This window comes from Paramisgurnus dabryanus, chromosome 7, assembly GCF_030506205.2.
Source record: "Paramisgurnus dabryanus chromosome 7, PD_genome_1.1, whole genome shotgun sequence".
NCBI classification, from domain to species: Eukaryota; Metazoa; Chordata; class Actinopteri; order Cypriniformes; family Cobitidae; genus Paramisgurnus; species Paramisgurnus dabryanus.
Genome location: NC_133343.1, coordinates 23,453,963 through 23,480,891, shown reverse-complemented (window position 1 = coordinate 23,480,891; position 26,929 = coordinate 23,453,963). Strand labels below are relative to the sequence as shown.

The 26,929-nt window shown below is 38.2% G+C and overlaps 1 protein-coding gene across 1 annotated transcript; it reads left to right on the top strand.

The window, feature by feature from the left end:
- The first annotated feature begins 3,156 nt into the window (after nucleotides 1-3,156).
- Nucleotides 3,157-26,553, top strand: rgs8 (regulator of G protein signaling 8). The gene is made up of 6 exons (XM_073815185.1): nucleotides 3,157-3,383; nucleotides 15,107-15,185; nucleotides 15,693-15,795; nucleotides 15,874-15,935; nucleotides 22,346-22,512; nucleotides 25,262-26,553. The coding sequence occupies exons 3-6, from the start codon at nucleotides 15,695-15,697 to the stop codon at nucleotides 25,454-25,456; spliced, it is 525 nt and encodes a 174-aa protein (XP_073671286.1). The 5' UTR covers nucleotides 3,157-3,383; nucleotides 15,107-15,185; nucleotides 15,693-15,694; the 3' UTR covers nucleotides 25,457-26,553.
- The last annotated feature ends 376 nt before the right edge of the window (nucleotides 26,554-26,929 follow it).

Below are 26,929 nucleotides of genomic sequence, written 5' to 3'. Positions count from 1 at the left end.
CGTTTGTGTTGTAATAATGTACAGGGTAAATTCACATATAAAAACGAAGACGAGTAAAGTGATATTTTATCATTAAAATCTGATAACGTCCATTGATTTAATAGAACGTTTGGGTATACCAACATGGCGGCGCGGTGGCTTCACAAGTGTGACGTCATGCGCAATCCAGTCATTTATATAGATCAGTGCTATTATCACATAAAGGCTTTTGCTGAGATTTAAAAGCTTGGTAAATCCACGTTTAAAGCTGATTAAACCGGAGTGACGTTCCCTCTGATCAGATAACAGAATTTATGTGGCTAAGTGCTACTCTACTGTACCAGCTCGGGCTATAATCATTGCTGCCTTCATTGTCTATGTCTGTCCACAGTTGGGGTATCTTACAGGTTTATTTTAGTGAAGCATAATTGAGAGATTTAAATAAACCATGGCTAGATATCTGTCTGGGTTAAGGGAACATTCAGTACTGATGGCTGAATAGAGATTAAGAGTGTGTTTGTAATGATCTAAAAATTCTAACAGTAAAAATGTCACGCAATTAGAAATGCACTGATATATTGTCCAATAATCGGTATGGAATGATAAAAGCTATTTTTGACACTTTTGGCTGATAGTTTAAAACAGCCGATAGTCATGGCCGATATATACTGTCAATCAAAAGAGAATCGAAAAATGCAATAGAAACATCACAATTTTTTTGTTCAATATTAAAGGCTACGTTCTTTCTGTGTCTTTTAAGCTTTAATTGTGTTTACAGTGCGCAGTATAACATGTGTTTAGTTACAACGTGATATTTTTAACACAATTTACCACTGTTTTCACTGTCCTCAAAACGAGCTGATGTCTTCCCTCCTCCAGAAATACATAACGAGTTCTGATTGTGTAGTATGTTTAGTGTGTTGTGATTCGATAGCAGCTTAGCCTGCCGTTAGCTTTGATGGCAACTGACGTATTCCTGTGGGCGGAGTTTAGTCAAAAAACTGTTCTACTGACATCATTAAAGCAGGAAGTAGAGGGCTGTAGTTCAAACCGTCTGTTCACTGTAGGCCAGGGGTGTCCAGACTTTTTTGTGTGGTGATCTACTTTTAAAATGATAAAGCCGACAAGATCTACCTGCTAAAAACACAGTTATTTTTTTTATAACAATTTAAATGCGTGTTAGGACTATACTGCATATCTCTACATTGAATTTAAGGCTGTCACCATTAGGCTACTCCATTCTTTTTGTGGTTATATTTGCACTGCCTACTGCTCTGACATCATACAAGTGAGAGCGTCCATACATTCCCATACATTTATTTATTTCTCAGTCCGCCACAAAATTAAAATTGGCCACCACAAATAGATGTTTGCACATCGCGTTTATCACTAACGTTACCTCTATTTCACATGACAGTTTCAGTTTAAACACCCATGGCATCATTAGTTGACGCACTCCGCTGAGCCTCATTGAAGTTGCATTTAAGCATATATGCTGACATGCTCATCGCGAATGTTCCCCCACAAACTGCAACTTTGGAAAATGGTGTTATGGTGTCACTGATTCTCAACCTGTGGATGTTTTTCATCGCTAAAAGGGAGTTTGGGAACTTACAGCAAAGCACAGATGACAACATGTTTGCTCGAGACAGCGCAAGCTAGCACTAAAGGTAAAGCTAATCTTTTACATTATAACGATGACGCGTAGTGACAATTTTCTCAGACCAATCAGTGATCTACTGTGTTTTCGCGTCACGTTTGGTATCAGCTCAGGTCGCTTGGAACCCCAACCGAGGTGGTATGAAAAAAAAAAGTATTGGGTACTACGAACTGCACCCAATGGAAAAGCTCCCAAAAGTAAGCTGACACAATCCAAACTAAACCAAACCGTCGGGTACTATGCAATGGAAAAGCACCATTATTGGGAGCAGTATGCTAGCTGAAGCCATTCACTTTAAGTCTTTGTGCTAAGCTACAGTAAGCTGGCGGGGGCTGGGTCACACAGAGTTACAGCACACACAGAGATGAGAAAGGTATGTATGGACTTATCAAACTCTGGGGGATACGGTGAATAAGCTATCAGTATCAGTAGATATCAGTCTGAATAATCGCTCTCGGTAAAAAAAAAATTGATATCTGTTAGTGAAATTATGTGTAATGTCTGCATGTGTAGGTCTGGTGGTTTATAAAGCTATTCATCACATTATTTATTATGTGCCAATTAAATTTATTCATGTTTGCAACCATTACATACTGCTCAGGTGGGGGCTTTGCCTTAGGCCTCAGTTTGGCAAGGCCTCTTTAATGCAGGCCAGCACACCAGTCGGGCCCGGGGCCCCCTCAGCGCATAAAGCTGTTTTGCAGCCTGTTGTTTACAACAAGTTACTAGGGATCCACTAAGGGCATGAGGGGAATGAAGGGGTGGCGGGGCTCCAAATACATGTGCCCAGCAGCCTTGCATGACCATGAATTGGCCCTGTCGTTTACCAGCCTTTGTCATTATTGAAAAACCTACAAGCTATTAATAAGAGCAGTAACTTAAAGCAGAAGTGATGCCTGTACTTGGTGCTTCTTCACAGACGACTAAAGGTGGTATGACAAAAGACTAGATTAGATAATAAAGCAACAATTCCTTTACAAAATAGCATTTGAATCACCAATAGACCAAAAAGTACTGCTATTAGAGCATTAAAATGTTCTAGTGCAGCATGGTTTTCGCAGATGTTTCACGTGTACCCGTATTTACTCCTACAGCACGTGTATCTAAATGGATACAACATTATTTCGAGGCCATAATATGCTTCCAGCGGAGAGCTGAGAAGGATGCATGCTCGAGCAGCCAGTCTCTACAGCTCATTCTCAGATAAGAGCTATCAAATGAGGCCAGCATGCCCCCTATTCTAGGATTTACCACAGCGAGGGAGAATACAGAGAGTGCCGGATGAAAAGACGACTTTGATGTCTACGCCGGCTTGATTCAGTCTCCTTGTCTCTCTCCTCAGAGGAACCCATTACCTCAAACCCGCAAACGAGTCCTCAAACTGCACCTTAGTCTAGCACACGCAGAGCAACACTTTAATGGCGTGAAGCCTTGCAACAAAACATGACACTGAAAACCCCCCTACGGAACAAAACGAAATGGCATAATGCACTTTGAATCTCCGGAGAAACAAGCGTGTTGACAAAGCCTCTCCCCTCTCGCCTCATCTCTCCCTCCTCTCTCTCTCTCTTTCCCTGTTCCTCACGCTTTCACATCGATGAACACGCTGTGTGATGATTGCTACATGTGGGCAACAGTAGATGTCTCCATACAAGAAGAGAGACAAGCTAACCCTGTCGGAGAAAAGAGACATCTCCAGGCTCACTCAAAGGGCTGCCATCTATAACAGCAGTGCGCTCTAAAGGTAAAGACTCCATATTCATATACCTGATTGATGGTTGTGTAACTTGCCACTCACAGTGGCTTTGTGTGTCTAGGATGTTTGTCATGGTGTGTTGCTCTTACCATCTGCCCTGTCGTGTGTGCAAGAGAAAATTGGGTAAATTAAGAAGAAACAGATCTTTTATCGGTTTATAATTATTAATTGTTGAGGTTTTGATGTAATATCTCATGTGGTATTGTATGTGTTTACATAAATAATAGATTTAATATTAAATAAAATATATTTCAAGGGAATGGAGAAAAATATACAGAAGATTAAAAAGTTCTCTTCTTCTTGTGTTTTTTTTTTAAGTTAAACATGCACATTTTCTTCGACTCTAAATCAATGCACAATTACCAATTGCCTAACATGTACTGTACAATGAAAACTGTTTGTGTTTGTTAAAGGGATTGGGCAGCTAATCAATCTCTTCAGCAGTAACTGTGAGGGCTTTGTAGGTTTGTAAATGTCAGCGAGGGGAAGTAACAGAGATGAGGAGAGACTTTGAAACACCCACACTCACCACCCACAGCTCTTTTTAAGACATACTGGAGATATTGGTTCATTTTGCTGTACATACAGCAACCGTATCTTTACTGCAATCCTGCATGCACAAGATCATATGAGATTTAATATGCACATTATAAATTGCACAAATTGCTAAAATATTGCACATAAATATGCAATGCACAAAATATAGGATTGGTAACTGCATGTATGCAATGCAATTTATTCATCAAGTCAAGAAGCTATATTGTCATTTTAACCATAGAGAATGAGACAACATTTCTCCAGGACAGTGGTGCTACATACAGACACTGATCTACTTAAAGGCAACACAGAACTAAGGACTAAAAAAGTATATTTTTTAGCATAGCCACATAAAGTGTGCAACCTAATGCAAATAGTGCCAGACAAGAGACAGTATACTGTACAAACAACAGCGCTCCAAATTTCCTTAATAAAAAGTTTCAACTTGATAAACTTCATCCCTATATAACATAAAAAATTAAAAAAGTCATTAGCCTATAATTCACATTCTTATGGTAGATTTTTTTATATTTGAATGCTTCGCTATTGCTGATTACATAACGCTGTTAAGCATTATGTAATGTTTATTAAAGACTACCTAAGATAGAATGCAGTTTATTTGAAATCCATGTTCAATTTTTTTGCATTTGAGTTAATTATTTTCCTTTTCAGAGTTTTTTTCCTTTATTTTCATTTCATATCTTTGTTTGTCCATATGAAAGCAAATCATACACAAAAGTATCATAAAAGCAATACTGAAACCCTGCCCCTTAACCCAACATCACGGGCTGAAAGCAAATCGTACAATAACATATTATAAAAAATCATTAATAAAACCTTGTTCTTAACACCAACGTCATGGGGCAAAAGCAAATCGTACAAAAACGTATAATAAAAATCAATATGGAAAACGCGAATGCCGAAGGCCTCGTCTATAAAACTGCTTACCATTGTATATAGGGAGCTGCAAATAGCTAAGTTGTAGGCTATCCGTATGCATTTGGCAGCTGTTACGAACACTGGTCATAGAATTAAATAATGCCGACATTGTTCCGTATTTCCGTGGTATTTGTAAGAGTTAAAAAGTGTTAACTAAAGCGGTGCAGCACACTCGTTTGTCCAGGCACGCTTATGCCATGGTGAGATCAGATGAAAACATCTAAACTTTTCAGAATGCCGCAAGCGAACCCAGGTCATGTGACAAAAAACAACCGACCCTTCCATGACAACATCGAAAGCTCGACCGAATAGTTGATCATAGCTAGACAGGGCAGGTTTTTATTTCTTATCTCCATAAATATATGTAGTAGTAAAGGGCCAGAAATCAATTTCCTTTGCTGATAGTTCTTCGTCATTGTGGAGAGCACAGTTCATGGTTAAATGCACTAAAACTAAGACCTAAGCATTTAATGATTAGGTTGTAAATAGTTCAATACTTTTGAAATTAAGTACAGTACAGTCTGCACTTTATAATGCTATTGCTACTGTGTGTAATAGTGTTATTGTTTTATTTATGCTTAAATATTTTTTTCAGAACTGAACTCTTTTTCTTGTTCTACCTCACATTTGGTATCATCATGTCATTTTTATGATGTAAATTGAGTGAGCAAAAGCAGTATCGGCTTTAAAGATCGGCTCAAGAAAATCGGCATCCTGTATCGGTCATCAGCTAAGGCTTATGAAAAAAAAATCTGTATTGGCCCCTAATAATCCATATCGGTCGATCCCTAAATGAAACCATGACTCTAACCCCAACGTCTCGGGGGCAAAAGCAAATCGTACAAAAATTTACTATTATCATAAAAAATTTGTAATGAAATCCTGGCCCTTACCCCAACATCACAGGCGCAGAAGCTAATTGTTCAAAAATGTACTATTATCATAAAAAATCTGTAATAAAACCCTGCCCCTAACCCCAACATCACAAGGGGGAAAGCAAATTGTACAAAAACCAACTATTATAATAAAAAAATCAGTAATGAAACCCTGCCACTAACCCCAACGTCACAAGTGTGAAAGCAAGTCATACAAAAAACTTACTATTTTCATTTAAAACGAATGAAACCCTGCCACTAACCCCAACATCACAGGCACAGAAGCAAATTGTACAAAAATGTACTATTATCATAAAAAAATCTGCAATAAAACCCTGCCCCTAACCCCAACATCACAGGGGCAAAAGCAGATTGTAAAAAAAAAAACAACTATTATAATAAAAAATCAGTAATGAAACCCTGCCCCTAACCCCAACATCACAAGTGCGAAAGCAAGTCATACAAAAAACGTACTATTATCATAAAAAACGAATAAAACCCTGCCCCTAACCCCAACATCGCAGGCGCAGAAGCAAATTGTACAAAAATGTACTATTATCATAAAAAAATCTGCAATAAAACCCTGCCCCTAACCCCAACATCACAGGGGCAAAAGCAAATTGTACAAAAACCAACTATTATAATAAAAAATCAGTAATGAAACCCTACCCCTAACCCCAACGTCACAAGTGCGAAAGCAAGTCATACAAAAAACTAGCTATTATCATAAAAAAAACTAATAAAACCCTGCCCCTTACCCCAACATTACAGGCGCAGAAGCAAATTGTACAAAAATTTACTATTATCATAAAAAAATCTGTAATAAAACCCTGCCCATAACCCCAACATCACAGGGGGAAAAGCAAATTGTACAAAAAACAACTATTATAATAAAAAATCAGTAATGAAACCTTGCCCCTAACCCCAACATCACAAGGGCGAAAGCAAGTCATACAAAAAACGTACTATTATCATAAAAAAACGAAAAAAAAACCCTGCCCCTAACCCCAACATCACAGGCGCAGAAGCAAATTGTACAAAAATGTACTATTATCATAAAAAAATCTGTAATAAAACCCTGCAAATTGTACAAAATTGTACAAATTGTACAAAAAACAACTATTATAATAAAAAACGAATAAAACCCTGCCCCTAACCCCAACATCACAAGGGCGAAAGCAAATTGTACAAAAACCAAGTAATATAAAAAAAAACAGTAATGAAACCATGCCCCTAACTCTTAACATCACAAAGGCGAAAGCAAGTTATACAAAAACTAACTATTATTATAAAAACCTCAATAATGAAACCATGTCCATAACTCCAACGTCACAGGGACGAAAGCAAATCGTACAAAAAAAATTACTATTATCATAAAAAAACGAATGAAACCCTGGCCCTAACCCCCCAACATCACAGGGGAAAAAGCAAATTGTACAAAAACGTGCTATTATCTTATAAAAATCAATAATGAAACCCTGCCCCTAAAGCCCGTATTACACTGCACGATTTTTGCCCTCCTATAAGACCTTATCACACTGTGCGACATGTATCGTTTAAACTCTGGTACGAGAGGCATGTAGACTGTACGATGATGACATGGAAGCTTTAAAGGCAGTGTCACACGTTGCGCAACGTCACCAGCATGCACTCGTGGTAAACAAATACCGGCGCGCAGGTCGTAGCAGCAAACACACTGTGCAGTGATCATGCCGAATTTCTGACACTGTCAGAAAACTATCGTAGGCTATCTTTGGACACAAGACCGGGAAAACGACCGTCTTTGAACCTCTCGCATTGTACGACATAGGACCACCGATGAAGAGCTACGATCACAGAAATCGCAACGATTGTTTCAGGTTGGCAATCTTTCGTCTGGGACAGCCAATAATCATGCAGTGTATCCCGGGCTTTACCCCTCAACATCACAGGGGCAAAAGCAAGTCGTACAAACGTATTATTATGATTAAAAAAATCAATAACGAAACCTTGCCTTCAACCCCAACGTCACAAGGGCAAAAACAAATTGTACAAAAAACCCGCACTATTATCAACATCGGGAATTAAAAATAAGAGAAGTTTCTCGAATCCTAACATCCCCCCCTTTCATTACTCTTTAAGGTAATGGATGGGTGCACAGCAAAAAATGCCTTTCTTTAGTGTTGTCTTGTTTTCAGTACAAATATCTAACAATTCCTGAATCAAGATGAGCAAAGTGACCCTAGTAAATAATTCTATAGACCAAAAATATCAAATTTAAGGCATTTGTGCTTAAAACAAGCAACACAATAAAACTGCCAATGGGGTAAAAAAAGTAACTTTTTTCTAATAAATGAAATAAGTTTACAAATTTTCATACAGATATATTTTTGTATATATTTGTATCAAAAAAATTTTTTTGCTTGTTTTAGGTACAAATTCACTTAAATTTGATGTGTTTTGTCTACTAGACTTATTTTCTTAGACTTATGCTCTTCAAGAAAATTCATCATGATTTAAGAATTTTTAGATAATTGTACTGAAAACAAGACCAAAATACTAAGTAAGAAAGTCATTTTTTGCTGTGTATATCTTGTATAATTGTTTGTATGGCTCTCTTGCATCTGCAAGTGACTTGTTATTCACATAGATCGCAGACGTTGCATTCCATAACACCACCTGAGTTAAGTATTAAAGCACAAACAACGTTTCCCTACACGCAAAGTTATTAAAGAAATGCACACTCGGCCACACGCATTAGCCAGCACATCCGAAGTTTGTGTGAGTTCGTGTAGGATGGCTGGCAGACAGACGTGCAAGTTAAATGCGTGAGGCAGTTGTAGCTTTGCTCGTCATCCTCCAGCCATCCTCGGGATGCTTTTCTTCTTCTTGTTTCATTGGCGGGTGTCGTTTGAGTGATCAATTAATGAATTAATATCAATTAGAAATCTCATAAAATACATACTGCCATAACCATAAAATTGCATTGTTGTGTTTGATTGAACTTTTTGTGCTTTTGGTCTGGGCTTGTGTAATTAATCGGTTTTCAATTTCAAATTCGATTTTTGCACAGTTCGATTGCAAAACAAGATATTCAAGATAATTCGATTAGTGTGACGCATTTAGTTTCTGTCATTTCATCCGCCTCTCTCTCTCTCTCTATCTTTCTCTCTCTCGTGCAAGTGCTATCTGTCTGAAGTTCAAACACAAAGTAGTAACCCTTGTGTATTTGCAAAACTATCCCTCGTGTTTAAAATATGAATTGCGTTCCCCTGAACCGATGTGTTCAAAAGGCACTTCGTAGGCTCCACTGCTTTGACACGTGTATAGCCTTATGCAACAACACTAAACAAATGCATTGAATTGTGTGTGTGCGCGCGCGTGCCAAGCTTGTTTTTACAGCTTGTTTTTACATTAAGTAATCGTGTAAAATAATCGGGATTATAATTTTTACCTTAATAATCAGCATTATGATTTTCCTCAAAATCAAGCAGCCCTAGTCTGTTCATGAGCTTATTAGTTTAAATGTGACCATGGCATTTGAGAAAAAGTATGCCAGGGCCACTGAACTGTGCCTTGAAACCTTGTTAAAGCAAACTTGTCCTACTACATTGTGCATAACTGCAAAACCATCCAATTTGTCTGAATCTTGCTCATTTGTCAGTATTTTAAACAGAGGTGTCTCTGTCCCAGGTTTGCACAGATAACAGGTGCTTCTTTTAATTATTCAGCATTTACTCACCACAGGATGTGTTGCGTAAAGATGTCTAAATAAAGAAACACTGACCTCAACTTTACCGTTTTGTTTGATTTGTGGAGACAGTGGACCTCAGCTTAGGTAAAGACTTTAGTGAGGGAAGGACATTGACAGAAATAGAAGCGAAAGAACCCCAGGTGGGTTGTACCCCTGATGCCGAAACTGTCGTGCCAAAGTGTGAAACAGGGTGTAAATGATGTCTGCGTCTCTGGGGCACGGCTGCACCTTGAACAGGAGCTAAAGCCACATCTACACAAATCCCTTAGAGATGTTTTCCGTTGCCAGACTATATCCTGCTAAAAAACATCTTAAATGAGCTTAAGGTGGTTAGGTGTTCTCCTAGTTTTGCTTAAGCTTGTTTAGTGTGTCTGTTTTACAGGGCTTTTTGGCTCTTTTTTGCTGAAAGAGCAGCTTGTAGGTATGAATTTGGCTACTAGACTACCTTAACCAACTTTAATCACCTAAAACCACCTGACCTGTTTGATTCAGCAGGCTAAAAGGCAAATAGAAAAATATTGGTGGGTTAAAAGCTCTTCTGAACGGAAATATATGCTTTACCCATTGCAGAAGACAGAAAGCAGAGCTATTTTTAAAATCAGTGAATGAATCACTTTTCAATATTTATTACCACAGTAAAAAAAGCCTTGAATTTTAAAATAGCCAGATGAAGGGTAGAAGATCAGATGGCATAGCGCATTGATAGTGGGAAGAGAAATCTCAGCAGGAAATGTGACATCTCACTGAGCTCAGACAGCGACTCTACAGGGACCTTCACATGATCTTCTGATGATGAGGGTGTGGTGTGCTTTCATGAGATGATTTATCTATGAAGGAACCCTTAAAATCTACTGCATGTGCCAGTTTTTACACTCAAAATGAGTCATTGATTTACACAAACATTTAGAATCATTAAATAGACTTTATATGGAAAGAGATCATTTGATTTTTATTTTTAATTTTTGTCTTTAAGTACTTAAAGGAATATTACATTTTCTTAAAAGAAAAATCCAGATAATTTACTCACCACCATGTCATCCAAAATGTTGATGTCTTTCTTTGTTCAGTCAAGAAGAAATTATGTTTTTTGAGGAAAACATTGCAGGATTTTTCTCATTTTAATGTACTTTAACTCTTTCACCGCCAGCGTTTTAAAAAAAAAGTTGCCAGCCAGCGCCAGCGTTTTTCATGATTTTCACCAAAGTTTAATGCCTTCCAGAAAATGTTCTTTTTTAAATATATAAACATACAATATACCAAATGAAAGAACAGACCCTCTGCTTTCAAACAAAAAACCCATTTCATCCTACCTTTAGTGGTTCTTTTGCAATCAGCTTTTAAATATGGGTAGGTTTTTGCAAAAACACCATATTTTGAGCAAAAAGCAGAGATAATTCCATTTTTATGACAGACTTTTCATAGAGATCCCATTCAGAGCGATCTTTAAAACAGACACGGACATGCAGCAGCTTGTCATAGGGCAATACTTCCAGTTTTAAAAAGTTGCGGAAGGGCGCCACCTGGTGGATAATAGCGGTATTGCGGAAAGACGGAAAATTTCGTCATTGGATATCTCGTCAATGGCGGGGAAAGAGTTAATAGAGCCCAACATTTAATACTTAACTCAACACTTAACAGTTTTTTTTCAACTGAGTTTCAAAGGACTCTAAACGATCCCAAACGAGGCATAAGGGTCTTATCTAGCGAAACGATTGTCATTTTTGACAAGAAAAATAAAAAACATGCTCTTTTAAACCACAACTTTTTATCTAGGTCCGGTCCAGCGTGACCCAACGTAAATGCGTAGTGACGTATGGAGGTCTCGTGTTACATATATAAAACGCACATTTGCGGACCATTGTAAACAATAAACTGACACAAAGACATTAATTAGTATCAGTTGACATACAACAACGTAAGAACGGTCCTCTTTCAACACACTTGTTAACACTGGGGCGGAGTTTCGCGTTCGTCCTCTGTGACCTCTTGACGTCATGACGTATTGCGTGGGGTCACGCTGGCGCATCACGACCGGATAAACACGAGAAGTTGTGGTTTAAAAGAGCATATTTTTTATTTTTCTTGTCAAAAATGACAATCGTTTCGCTAGATAAGATCCTTATGCCTCGTTTGGGATCGTTTATAGTCCTTTGAAACTCCGTTGAAAAAAACTGTTAAGTGTTGAGTTAAGTATTAAATGTTGGGCTCTATTAAAGTCCATTAAAATGAGAAAAATCCTGCAATGTTTTCCTCAAAAAACATAATTTCTTCTCGACTTAAAAAGAAAGTAAACTGTTGCCCACAATGTTGTAATCCAAGAAAAGAGATTTATGTTGGGGTATGTACCTGTTGCATATCGTTAACATGTAATACACACTTACACAGCAAAGGAAATGTAAAAACGTGAATCGGGCGATAGTTGCTCTTTAAAGGCGGAGTGCACAATGTTTGAAAGCCAGTGTTGATATCTGAAATTACCTTAACATACACCTCCCCTACCCCAATAGAAAACGGGTATCAAAGTACATGTTTTTGAAAATTAAATGTTATCATCTCTGTGTAAACAACAAAAATGCTAATTTGTGAAACAGATGACATCATGTGCATAGGTATTGTGCATGTGCATGTGTTCAGACATCTAGTGACACTTTAATTAAAACACTTGTAATTGTTCACATGTCATTAAATGTATAAATATGCTGTTCTTGTTGCATTTACACACCAGGTAACCAGCAGATGTTCCCACACGCTGCGTTTTACGTAACTCTAAAAAGTAAATGTATACGTTTGTGTAATCTAATATCTTACCTTTTGGCATAGTCAATGTAGTAGAATAAAAAGCATTAGTCAATTTCACAACAACAGCATCAGCGCTGGATACCTGAGGTAATTTTATGCTATGGACCTCAGAAATGAGTTTCTTCGCCGTGCCATCTGTCATTTCAAATGCGTGTTTACTTACAGTTCAAATAGATTTGATTGGCTGTCAATGGTTTATCGTTCATCAGTAAGGAAAAATGTGCCCAGAAAGTGATCCCAACGATATTGTTTATTGTATCTTTATCGTTATAGTTGTGGTGCGAACTCCGCTATTCTCTTTGACATAAAAGATTTCTAAAACAATCTTTTTTATAGTTATAGTTATCGTTGTAACATGAACGGCCCTTTATGAGTCTGGCTGTACAAATTCATATGAATTAGCCACCTTATAATACATATAACTTGCCATAAGATTGCGCTGGAAACTTTGTGTAAATTATGGTGTACTGTAGGTGAATATTGCATATGTTTAGCATGGTGAATAGCATGGCAATATCGAATAGAGAATACATTTAGCTAAACAGACTAAAAGTTAGCAAAGAGTCTCAGTACATATTGGGGTCAATAAGATTATATTTGTATGTGAAGCAGGACCATGCCTGTAAATGGCTCAGAGATAAGAAACGTCTTACATCAAAGACAGCTAGATATTAAATTGCTACTCTGAAGAAATGGGATGGAGAATATTGGTTATGATTTTATTTTGTGGGCCATCTCATAGTGGTTTCATAAGGATGAGACCTCAGAGTATCTTTTATTTAGCAGATTCCCTGTAGCTCCATTTGTACTCTGCATGGTCAGATAGAGCACGAACTGGCTTCTCTCTGACTAGATAGATTTGTCAGGCATTTTATAAATAGCATAGCACGTGGTCTGATCTGTTGCAGGAGAATGAAATATCAGCCTCAAGCATTCAGTGCACCACAGAAATATTTCTTTTGGAGGATTTGGTTTGTTTTGAAAGACTACAATTAGGATAAATTTGCACAGTCCTTAACTACAGGACATATGTTTAAGCAAATGAATGGTGTATGTTCTATTTTAGTTTCTTTTCTCCATCCAGCTTCAGTCATGGGAGCTCAAACTTTGTTTCTTTAACTTAAACTTAACGCTTACACAGCACTTTAGTGCCCATTTACACGACACTGCTTTCAAAAAAAAAAAAAAAAAAATGTAGCAATCCCTTTACACAACATCTGAATTTTAGGGGCCTAAAAATAAACTTTTTGTTTCACTTTCGAACTATTTTTTAGGATTATCATGTTACATATCACTATCAAATAAACAAACAATCAGCATGACAAAAGGAGAGCATTAAAACTAATCTGGCAAATAGACAATGCTTGGTTGTACCACCTGACATTTATTGAATGGGATATCGAAAATATTTTAAAACTTTAAAATGTACTGGAATGTTCTTTAATAAACAATAGTTTTAAACACATTGTTCCCGACTCAAAAATATGCATGACATCCATTTTTTAAAGATTTTTCAAAAATATGTTTTTATAAGCTTGTTTTGTCATTGACCCACATAGTTATTGCACAAACAATAAACTAAAATGTGAAACTTGACCCAGAAAAATCTAACTCCTTTTATGACACAACCAAATGCAAAGCTTTAATGAGCAAGCACAGTGTTCCACCTCAAGGATTAAAGCAATATATACGTCCCCTATGGTTCACATGGTACTCATGTTGCATGCTTTATTAAAGAGCACCCATTTCATTGCTAAAAACAATGTTATTTTGTGCATTTGGTATAATACATTGTGTTTGTGTGGTTTAAACACATTCTTTTCCACAAACCGTACATTTTTGTAGCTTTCCCTGTCTTCCTGAAACGCACAGATTTAAAAAGCTCTCTGTCCCTGATTGGCCAGCTAATCTGTACGTTGTGATTGGCCTGAATACCTCTTGACGTCAGCCGGAAATTTTACGCTCATTACAATGTTTGAAAGATTCGCTCACAATGCAATGCTGATCATCATTTACTTTGGGGTTTGTACCTTTTGCATATCGTTGACATGTGCTAATACACACTTACGCACCAGAGGAAATGTAAAATCGTGAATCGGACCATAAGGGTTCACCCAAAAATAAAAATGATGTCATCAATTACTCACCCTAATCTAAACCTGTATGAGTTTCTTTATTTTGTTTAACACAAAAGAAGGTACTTTGAGTAATAGTAACACACAGTGTATGGTACCTATTGACATAGTATTTATTTATCCTACTATGGATGTCAATGGGTAGTCAATTGTGTGCTTACCATCCTTTATCAAAATATCTTCATTTGTGTTCAACACAATAAAGAAACTAAATACAGGTTTAAAACAACATGAGTTTAAGTAAACTATGACAGACGTTTCATTTTTGGGTGAACTATCCCTTTAATGTTTCCCATTAAAGCAGGAAATAAAACAAGGTCTTACTTGTGAAATTAACCGTATTGCCTGGTTTCCGTAGAGCAATTTGTGATAGAATGTTCTCAATTAAAGCATCTAAATATGAAAGTAATGGTCTGCATTTAGTTTGCTAGTTTGTACATCACAATGGGAAATTGAAAGGCGAGGATTTGTAATAAAGGCGGAAATGTTTCTTCGGAGGGCTATGGAACTAAAATGGCTTTAACCAGCAGGTGCAATAACAATGTAGGTTTATTGTTGGTTCGAATGTTTGTATCACATCGAGAGAAAAGGTGGCATCTGGCATGTTAGTAATTGAGAACCATGGGAATAGTGATTAATAAAATATGCCCACAAAGGAGCGGTATATATTGTAAATCTGTATCATTTTTACAGGCAAAGCAACCCTAGAGCTCAATAGTTGTATTCGTACGACACAATCAACTGGACGAGATTGCATTGCAAGGAAATTCAGTGAGTATTTATTTAGCTTGTTTTGTTTAAGTTAATTTGTGAATCTCTCTCTCTCTCTCTCTCTCTCTCTCTCTCTCTGTGTCTCAGCTTTAGGCATAGCCACTTGGTACTGATTGATTCTTCTATGATGTAAATGTACATGCAGAATTCATGATAATGCCTCTGGTGAGGGCCAGGTGCACTGTTGCATTTCAATGACTCACATTTAGTAGGAATATTCATTTTCAAAACATGGTGAATTTACCGTCTCTAGATAATTGCAGAACATTGCAATGGTGTTCTGTATAATGCAGGTTCATGGTAATGTCTGTAAGCATGACTGCAATGTAATCAGACAGGCTATTATGCACACTCCAGTTGTTGTTATATAAATGATTTAGAACGTTCTAAAAATAAATCACCATCGTTTCTGTGCCATAAATACATGAAATTGAATGTCGCTGATAGCTTTAAGGGTCCTGTTACTGTTTTTAGGATGCTTTTGACTTTTTTTCTCATGTTTTCAGGGCCATGAAAACTAGACTAGGGTGTCTGTCTAACAAGTCTGACTCATGCAGCGATTTTTCAGAATTCCTACCCCCTACTCAAGAGAGGTCTACAAGATATTTAAAGTAAGGAGTAAATATAGTATGCCATTACTGACACGAAAAAAATACATTTAAATGCTAATCTTATTGTGTCTATCTCAGGCTGTCCAATGATGAAGTGTCCAGATGGGCGGAGTCGTTTGATGCGCTGCTGTCCAATAAATGTAAGTCACGTTCAGTATGATGAGATCTGTGGGTCTTGATATTTACAACAAATGTGACCCTCCCTGTGAAAACCCAGCTAAAGTTATATAGTTGTGATTTACATAAAATTATCCTATATAATGTAAACAACATTTTGTAAAAATATAACCTTGATATCTTTAATATTGACTTGAGTAAGGCCTTGTCAAAGATTGAAATTTTGTGAAAAACAAAAGGTTTCCTAAGTTATGTTGGGACATTTAAGTCGTTTTTTACAAACAAACCTTACAATAAGCAATTGTGGTGTGCATCTGGTGATACAACTTAATGGCACTGATATATGTTAAAGAGTAACTAAACCCTAAACCAACTTTTTTAAGTTAATGATCTGTAAGAATGGGGCTTTATTAGTGCTGTTCATTGATTTTAGTAAGTTTTTTGACATTTGGATATAAAGTGTTTCAATACTACAATATATGGTGTAAAAACGTCTGAGTGCTGCCCTCTTCAGGTTGAACGGTTGCTACTGCAGTTGATTTTTCCTATTGGATGTTGGGTCCAAAAAATGACTTGTGACGTAAGCAGGTTCAAGATCACCACGCCCTTGTTACGATCTCACCACACACTTGGTACGAGCTTAGTTCATCCCCTCTATCTCCGTTGGGATCTGCCCACTTTTCTTGAATTTTTCAAATATTGCCAGTGGGTGGAGTCAGGCTCTGACCAGGGGTTTAGTTACGCTTTAAGAGAAGTCAGTACAATGTGTTTTCAAATAAAGGCAGCTTAAAGGTGCAGTGTGTAATTTTTAAAAGGATCTCTTCACAGAAATGCAAAATATTATACAAAACTATATTATCAGGGTCTATAAAGACCTTTTTATGATGAACCGTTATGTTTTTTGTACCTTTGAATTTGAAGTTTTTATCTACATACACCGAGGGTCCCCTTTCATGGAAGTCACCATTTTGTGCCGCCATGTTTCTACGGAAGCCCTTAACGGACAAACTTTTTACTAAGTTGTCTCCTTCAATGACATGTTTTTCGGTTGCGGCTACTGTAGCTTCTCTATGCGTTTCAAATGCGAGGGGTGAGCAGTGGACTGAGCCGTTGGTTGCAGTTCAAAACCTCACCACTAGATGCCACTCAAATTTACACACTGCATCTTTAAATGTGCATTTTAGTCTGGGACTAGGATAAGCCCTGTCTGGGAACCTGCCCATATAAGTCTTTAGTCTGGATTTAACAGACAGGGTCACAATGCTTATTTCACATTATAACACAATCTTGGTATTGATCCATAAAATATCATGGCACATATTTATCTAGTTGCTCATGGTTTCGTGCTATGGTTTACCGGTGACTTATGTAAGAAGCTGTCCATATTAATCTAAAGCCGCCATTTCCCCTTGAGTCACGAGTTTGGCTGCGACTTCTGTCGTCGGTTGCTCACAAAATTACAGGCTTTATTTTCTCGGGCTCAAATCCAGCATCATTTGGAACAGCGTGTGAGTCTTTTCCTGAATCTCACAGCACTGACACCCCAGATGCACCACAAATAACCGCTCGCTGTGCTGCGAGCAGACGATGAAGTTCACGCTGAAGAACCGTGTGAAATCTGTTCACATTTAGATAATCGAATTGAAAGTCATTCAGATATGCTTTATTAGTAGAGCTTGCTAACTCAAGCATCACTAATACTATTTCCTATATTTAGGGTTGGGTATTTTAACACACACCTAAACCCAAATGTTAAATTTGATGGGTAACTTTCTCCACACAACGAGAATATGGAATTCATACGTATTTTACGAGGTGGCTAATTTGTATGGCCATATTTGTACATTTTGTACAACTTGCTTTTGTCCCAGTGACACTGGAGTTCGGTTTCATTATTGCTTTTTTATGATATTCATACATTTTTATACGATGCGCTTCGTACTAACGGCGGTTTCACACTGCAAGCGTGAGCAACGCGTAAGCAGTGCATGTTTTTTTCAGTGCCCCTTGTTAATAAGTTACAACAATGTGGATTAAACAAATCGCAGTTATATAACTTACACTGACCATCAAATATGCGTATTGAAGATATCTTGCTCATAAATGCATGTAAAATAAAGTAATGTAAACTTGAGATTTTTATACTGTTATTAAACTGCACAGTACGCGCTGCAAACGTAGCCGGTGTGAAAGCACAATGGCCACGCACGCCAAACGCTCTCCTCACGTGCTGCTCAGGCAATGCATACCTCTCACGCTTTCGGTGTGAAACCGCCGTAATTCATATGAATTAGCCAACCCGCAAAATACGTACGCATTGTCTTGAAATCAGGCTGAAATGATAATTGAAATTGTGTGGCTTTTCTTGATTGAGAGGCGCTATTACTTTTAAGTTATTACTTTGATATGGATTAAAAAACAACCACATCATATTTTGGAATAAAAAATTGAGAGACTTGAAATGCCCAATCACATACAAGACTCTTGCTTCATGGCAGTGATTTTTGCATAGCCAAGCGGCACTACAATTTACAATAATTTTACAATAAGCTATGACAGAGAACATGCACAGACAGATGTGCATTCATTTGCATTTTACAATGGCTTCAGATGTGGTTGGAAGTACTTAAACTGTTTTACAAACTTTCCTATTTTATACTGTTAAAGGTGCAATGTGGGACTTTTAGCGGCAGCTAGTGGTGAGACTGTGAGTTGCAACCAACGGCTCAGTCCTTCCCTTTCAAAAAGCATAGTGAAGCTACGGTAGCCGGCACATGATAAATATGTCATTGTCCACGTAGTAGCAGCAAAGCACGATCTATAAAACAGTTTGTCCATTAAGGGATACTGTAGAAACATGATGGCGTGAAATGGCAACTTCCATGTAAGAGGACCCGCAATGTATGTAGATAAAAACGGCTCATTCTAAAGTAATAAAAACAATACAGTTCATTATGTAAGGTCTTTATACATCACTTATAATATATTTACGTATATTATATTAAATTTCTGTCAAGAGATCTTTCTAAAAGTCCCACATTGCACCTTTAAATAAAGTTTCTGTCAATAAACATGTTTAAATGTAGTGCTACGTCAATCACATTTTCAAAAAACCATTTACTGTTAGACTGTTTAGTTAATACAATGTTATGCAAAGGTTTTTATTTTTCTGTGTATGTTGCTGTTTAGGTGAAAACCCCTATGAAACCCATGCATTTTATATGGCATATATCTCTCCATGTATCCATTATGGCACAGGAAACATACAGCGGAAATTTACTTTTGATAAAAACTGGACATGCTAAAGCAGAACGTGTTGTTCCTTTGAAGGCAGGAGAACATTCTGCCTCTGTACCCGCCTCTTGATTGTCCTTTCATTGAATTTCCAGAGAAGCACTATTGTCTCATTTACCCGCCCTGGACTTTAATTGTATTCAGGCGAGGGCTACTCTTGCACAAAAAGCATACAGCATAAAAAATATGTGCTTTACTGCTCACTGACACAAAAGACAAACGGGTGATTGAAGAATCACAAACAGTTTTTGAATGAAGATGTATGATGTAAAGAACTTGTTGTATCATTATTATCACAAATATCTTCTTGGAGCTCAATTGGTACACATCGTGTAAGCAGTGCAAAGGTTGTGGATTTGATCCCACGCAACGCACGTACTGATAAAATGTATAGTATGGATGCACTGTACAGTTAGTTGCTTTGGATAAAATACATAAATACATGTAATGAAATAACAGCAAAATGAAATAATAAAATAACAAACTCAAGCATTTTATATGAAAAATGTGGTTATGATATGTCATATCAGAAATGCATTATACTCTAAAAATATATTGGGGTGGTTTTAACCCATGATTGGTTAAATATTGTACAGAATCAACTGTTAGGTTATAAATAAACCTATGCTAGGTTGTTTCAACCAAAATGCTGGGTATATTCCCATTGCTACAGCCAGCATAAGTTCATTTATAAACGCTTTCAGAAACGCACACGCATCCAAACTGAACCAGTGAACTTCCATTCTGTATTTATCGTTCTGTCTAGTGGCTAAACTGATCTCTGAAACAAATACCTTGTCGAAAATGAAATGTTTTGGTTTGCTAACGATGATGGGAGACGAAGAGTATGGATCACAACTGTGCGGTGAGGTTTGGCAGCAAGGCAAGAATTCAATGACCTGTAGCTAACATTGTATACATTAATTTCACTCTAAAAAATTATTTTAAATAGCACTAAAAGCTCGTAAACATCAGGAGAGCATTATTACGGTGCGTTCACACCAGATGCGGAAGAGGCAGCAAAAACACGCTACTCGTGCGTAGTTGGAAGCTTGAACATTTTGAGTTTATGCAATTCATTAGTGCGTGAAATTTAAGTCTTTCGAGACATCAAGTGGAAATTTGTGTCATGGGCGCAGCTTATATAGCTCAAATTGAGTAAACTTACCAGATTGTTCGACCTCCTTACTCTTCCAAACAAGATCCTTTTAATTCCTTCAAAAGTACGAAGATGTCTCGTGTATACGCATATACGGGATGATATAGCACCACTTAGGGCGCACTCACACTATCCAAACCAAACTGTGCTCGGGCGCGTTTGACCCCCAAAGTCTGGTTTGTTTGACTAGTGTGATCGCTCTGTACTGCGCCCGGGCGTGGATTGATTAATCGCACCGCGGCCGGGTTGCACGGTTCACTTGGGCTCAGGCGCGGAAGGCCTGAGCGCGATTCAAAAGGTGAATACGTCAGTTGCGCGACGACTCATCTTCATCTGCCTTCGTAAAAACCTTTAGATGCGCGCAGCGGGGTTACATGAATGTCCAAGCTGCACATGTGACAGAACAACTAAGCAATATAATGACATGTGAGAGGGATGTCTGTAATCGCGCACCAAACGACTCCGAATAAAAAACAAGTGCTATATTTAAGGGCGCACTCACACTATCCAAACCAAATCGCGCTCGGGCGCGTTTGACCCCCAAAGCCTGGTTCGTTTGACTAGTGTGATCACTCTCTTCCACACCCGGGCGCGGATTGCTTAATCGCGCCGCAGCTGGGTTGCAGAGGTGGGCCGGAGCGCGGTTCATTTGGGTTCAGGCGCAGAAGGCTGTGATGTGAGCGCAATCGCGCCTGAGCGCGATTCAAAAGGTGAAGACGTCAGTTGCGCGACCACTCACGTTCATCTGCATCCGTAAAAACCTTTTGATGCGAGCAGCGGGGTTACGTGAATGTCCGAGCTGCACACGTGACAGATCAACTAAGCAATATGATGACATGTGAGAGGGATGTCTGTAATCGCGCACCAAACGACTCCGAATAAAAAACACAGACTTATCATTACAGTGGGTTCCAGTGTTAAGAGGGAGCTTTACTTCCTGCTTTTTTCAAAACAATCGCATCTTAATGACGAAAGCGCGCCCGGACTCGGATCGATAAAAAGTACAGTGTGAGTGCGTGCACCTGGGGGAGTAGGAAGGGGTGACAATCACGTTGGGGCATGGTTTGGTTTGGTTTGGATAATGTGAGTGTGCCCTTACGGTTCTACATAGCACAATATGGTTCTACACAAGTAAGGGTGCACTCACACTATCCAAACCAAATCGCGCTTGGGCGCGTTTGACCCCCAAAGCCTGGTTCATTTGACTAGTGTGATCGCTCTGTTTTCCGCGCCCGGGCGCTGATCGGTTAATTATGCCGCGGCCGGGTTGCAGAGGTGGGCCGGAGCGCGGTTCACTTGGGTTCAGGGGCAGAAGGCTGTGGTGTGAGCGCAATCGCGCCTGAGCGCGATTCAAAAGGTGAAGACGTCAGTTGCACGACCACTCACATTCATCTGCCTCCGTAAAAACCTTTTGATATGAGCTGCGGGGTTACGTGAATGTCCGAGCTGCACACGTGACAGATCAACTAAGCAATATGATGACTTGTTAGAGGGATGTCTGTAATCGCGCATCAAACGACCCCGAATAAAAAACACAGACTGGGGAGTAGGGAGGGGTGACAATCGCGCTGGGGCATGGTTTGGTTTGGTTTGGATAATGTGAGTGCGCCCTAAAATGGTCCCCCTATGATTACGAGCCAGTGAATCACTTTTAGTGATACAGTATTTAGCACCATTTGTTTTTTGAGTATACACAGTAACATTAGTTTAGTGTTAAAGTTAATACATGTTAGATATAAAATATGAACAAAGGTACTTTACTTGTTATTAAAAATAAACTACTGTAAAAGGACTCTTTTGTTGTTATTGATTCTCTGTGGAAGTCTACCGGAAGTTGCGTGTAGTCCACAAAAGCCGTTTGTTTACTTTGCTGCTGCTGAAACCATCTATAACCCAATAGTTGATTCTGACTACCCAAGTTTTTTTAGAGTGCAGCTTTACAGGTGTTTATCCATAACAATATGTATCTTTGTTTCATAGATGGTATGACAGCCTTCAGAACCTTCCTCAAAACAGAGTTTAGCGATGAAAACATTGAGTTCTGGTTGGCGTGTGAAGACTATAAAAAGATCAAATCCCCTGCTAAGATGATGTCTAAAGCCAACAAGATCTACAAGGAATTTATTGACGTCCATGCACCCAGAGAGGTACGTTGACCTCTGTTATAAACAGCAACACCTGCAGTACGTCTCTTATTCAAGAGATGTAATGGTTTAATTCATATGCATGGTGATATAAACAGCAGTCTCCTCTTTCATTAGCCTAAAGTAAATATATCATAAATTTATAAATGAATGTAAGATGACCAACTTTTCTATAGCTCAAACAGGCCTACTAGTGCATGACGCTACAAATGCCAAGGTCATGGGTTCGATTCCCATTACTGCACGTTCACATACTTATTTTTAAGTTAGTTTTAAACCTGAAAACTGTGGTCCTGCTGAGCATGACCTTCAGATACTTTATGATTCACTGCTTGTTGTTTGGGTAGCTCAGTCCCTACGTACCCTTGTGTGACTCACAGAGGGCTTAGTCCAGACATTTTACAAAGCCTCCTCATTCGCTGTTGTCTTTCTCACTCACCTAATGCCTTTGTGATGACAAGCAGCTATTGGATTCTATGAGGGTACAAATGTACCAAGTTAATGAACTGTCTACACTTTTCAATAGCATAAGCATATCACAGAGTCCTGCTTTAAACTCCTAAGACCTGAATGTCCACATGCGTGGACATCAAATTTATTTGATGTTCGCACCATAACACTTAATTCTGTGTAACTTGAACCTGTTGTACACAAACGTGGACAATTACACTGCTTCATGTTCAATGAAAAATATTTGGTTATTATATTTATTGGTTCTTCCTAACCCCAAAATAGCTGGAAGAAATCTGAAAAAAGACAAACCAAAGCTCAAAACCATAAACTTTTCTATACCTGTAATACCAAAGTTGTGAGTTAGACTCCCAGAGAATGCATACAGTAAATGAATTTGAAAGCATTGTAAGTCGAGATTATAAAATGCTTAAATTTCACACTGTCAGAAAAAATGGTCAGGGGTGGTACACTTTTTTAAAGGGGGGGTTCAATGGTATTTAAAGCATTCTGACTTATTAACACAGTTACAGAGTTGTTTCCTCATGCTAAACGCAGGCAAAGAGTCAAAAAAGCAGTTGGACATGTTACAGAGTATTTCTGTGCCGAATGCACTTCGCCAGGGTTCGTACAAGTTTCGGAAAGTTTTATTCAATTACAGGTCCAACTGACGTTTCAGGGGTTTTCTATACGTATCACTTCTTTATATGGGCTCTTCCCCCGGAAAACCCCGCCCACCCGTCAATCAGCGGGAGACGCTAGAGCTTGCAAACTTCTTATCACGCCACTCAGCTTTGTTTAATTTCAAAACTTAACAATGGCACGAAAGATGAAGTGTGTTTTTGGATGTAAGGAGAAGAAATCCAGCCTTATGAAAACAATGGATATAGTTTATTATCCGGGGTAGCAGGGGAGTTTTGCATGTGTGTTTGATGCGGTGGATTATCCCAACCGGGTCATGACGAGTTGCACGCGGTAAGTAAGACTTCTGTCTTATGTTGAAAATAGGCGTGTGCATATTATATAAATGACACGAACATGTAGTGAATCATAAGTTAAAACAGTGTTGTATAGTGTTGCATGACTTGTACTCGCTCCTCCTGCAGTATAACTCCTCCTTCTTTTTTTCGTACTTTATCGGAAATATTCGGTAAAGCTAATCTTTCTTTTATAAATCTGATTAAACTAAAGACTCTTCGGCGATATAAAGGATGTCATACCACTCTATGAGGCTGTTTACACTTGGCATTAACATGCGTTTTCGTCGATCGGATCACAAGTGGACGACGTTAATGCCAGGTGTAAACGGTGTTCAAAACGTTTTGAACGCATCCACTTTCAACCACTTTCAACCACATCCAAAGGTAGTCGAAACCACTTTCGATCGGATCGCTTTGGAATTGCGGAACGCAAATGTGGTTGAATGTGTTCGAACAGCCACACGCGACCGCCTTCTCTCAGCCCATTTATCTAATCTGAGGTATTAAACACAAGTTTTACGTCTTTTTTTTACTTCTGGCGTGAACATACGGTGAACAGCGCTATTTTTAGTCTTTCATTGATAAAACTACTGCAGGTGTTCTCCGTAGTTTCGTTTTGAAAGCGTGAAAGTTGCGCGATCCTATTTCATCAATTGCGCTAAAAATTCAGAGAAAGCTCCAACATATAAACGTACAAAACACTGTGCAGCATGTTTACTTGCTAAACAAGCAGCAGACTCTGACATAATATTAGTTTGCGTCCATATAAACTAATTACTCCCGCTCGCGTTTGAATGACAGGAGAGAGATTTTGCCCACCGTCTCACAGACCACTCTCTCACAGTATTCAGGACAGAAGCGGTCGAAAGTGGACAAAAGAGACGGATTTAAATACCAGGTGTAAACGTAATGTGTCTCTCTCGTCCACTTGTGATCCGATCGATGAAAACACATCTTAATACCAAGTGTAAACAGCCCCTATAGGTACTCCAGATTAACATCAGAAATGCAGAAACAGTGTTACGTGAGCTTTAAAAAGTACTCCTTTGCACCAAAAGAGTTCATATTAGTACCTCACATGAACATACTGGTACCAAAGAGTGCATCTCAGTACCTTAAAGGTACATACTGGTACCAAATGTATGCATATCTGTACTTAAATGGTGATTTTTAAAGGGTACATCCCCAGTGCAGCTAGGGACCATTTCTGACCATTATTTTCTGACACAAACAAGGTCATATTTCTCCATTGTAGCTAAATTGGGAAGTTATAAAATGTTACAGGCAACAATTCTGATTTTTATTCTCATATCCATCTACAGGTCAACATAGACCACAGAACCAGAGAGGAAACCAAACGGAAGCTTCTGGAGCCAACGTCCAACAGCCTGAATGAAGTCCAAGCAAAAATATACAGCCTCATGGAGAAAGACTCCTATCCCCGGTTTATACGATCAAAAATCTATCAGGACTTACTGAACAGAACACAGATGCACTGTCAGAGAAAATCAGTTTAAATGAATGTCTATTAAAGACTTTTGGCTTGCCTGATTAGTTGATATTGAGAAAAAACACAGACTTTATTTGAGGAGCTCAGATGCAAAAGGTGCTAAACGCCACCACCTCCAAAAATGAGATAATGATATTTACTGAATGCTCTCGGTGCGTATTACACATTGATCAAATACTTCTGCTTAATCCCAGCCTCAGGTCATTCAGGAATACCGGTTTGTTGGCAGAATCCATTAAGAGTCTGATACATGAGTATTAGACTCACTTAGTGAGCTTTGGCATCTGAGCTCTTCAACTGTGATATATAGCATAGTCTGGGTGTTTGTAGATACTTTATGAGTAATCAGAAAACGATTAGTCAAAAACAAACTAGTTCCTTACTAGTTGGTGCATCTAAAGTAAAACATGGCCCTGTACTGTGGTTTATTCGTAACATGTGACTCTCCTTCATAATTGTGATAGAATGGTCAATGTTCTTTCTGAATGCTGGCAAGCATGAAAATGTAAATATAGTCTCTACATGGATAATATGTTTTAGTAGATAATAATAATTTATTTTTCTTATCTTTAATGTATCTTACATATTTCAACTGAATTGTTGTGGTACATGGAATGTTTACCCAAAAATAAAAATTCTAAATAATATAATTTAGAATATAATTTCTTTGTTCTGCTGAACACAAAGGAAGATATTTGTAATAAAGCAGGAAACAGAAGCACCACTGACATCCATAGTAGGAAAAATCCAACTATGGAAGTAAATAGTTCTCAAAAATGGTTTTGTTACAAACATTGCTTAAAATATATTCCTTTGTGTTCAGCAGAACAAAAATGAATATGTAAATGTCGACAAAATTTTCATTTTTGGGTAAACTATCCCTTTAAGACTGTTTTAAGACTGTCAACCCATGACATGCCTACTGTGTTACTGCATGCAGTCCTGGATTGCACACACGGCCCACGCACTATTCTGATTGGCTGAGATTTTGTAATCGATTGTGTCGCATCACAACTTGCCTGCCACTGGAATATTGTTGGTGTAATACTTAATAAACTCCAATAAATAAACTCACACACACAACACCAGAAGTGGGGGAAAATATTTTCCGGTGTGGCATTATTTATTTAGATTTATTCTTTCACACCGTCACTGTAAAAAGTAAAACGTTGGATACATTAAAATAAATACTCAAATTTTTTTTTTTTTATTCGACTTCTCACTTTTTACAGTGTTGATGTTCTTATGGTTTACAATGGCACGTTCTGTAGTGATTAATACTTTATAAAGTAAAGCATGTCACATCTGTCACATCAGCTGCTTTGTCTGGTTTTTAGTTCAATATACGAAACACTTTCAGATTTTGCTTGTCAAGCTACCAAATATGGGTCACTAATCTTTCTAGCAGACACAGTTAAACCACATCTACTTTTTTTATAACAAAATAGGTTTCCGCCTGTTCTGCAGTAACTTTAGACAT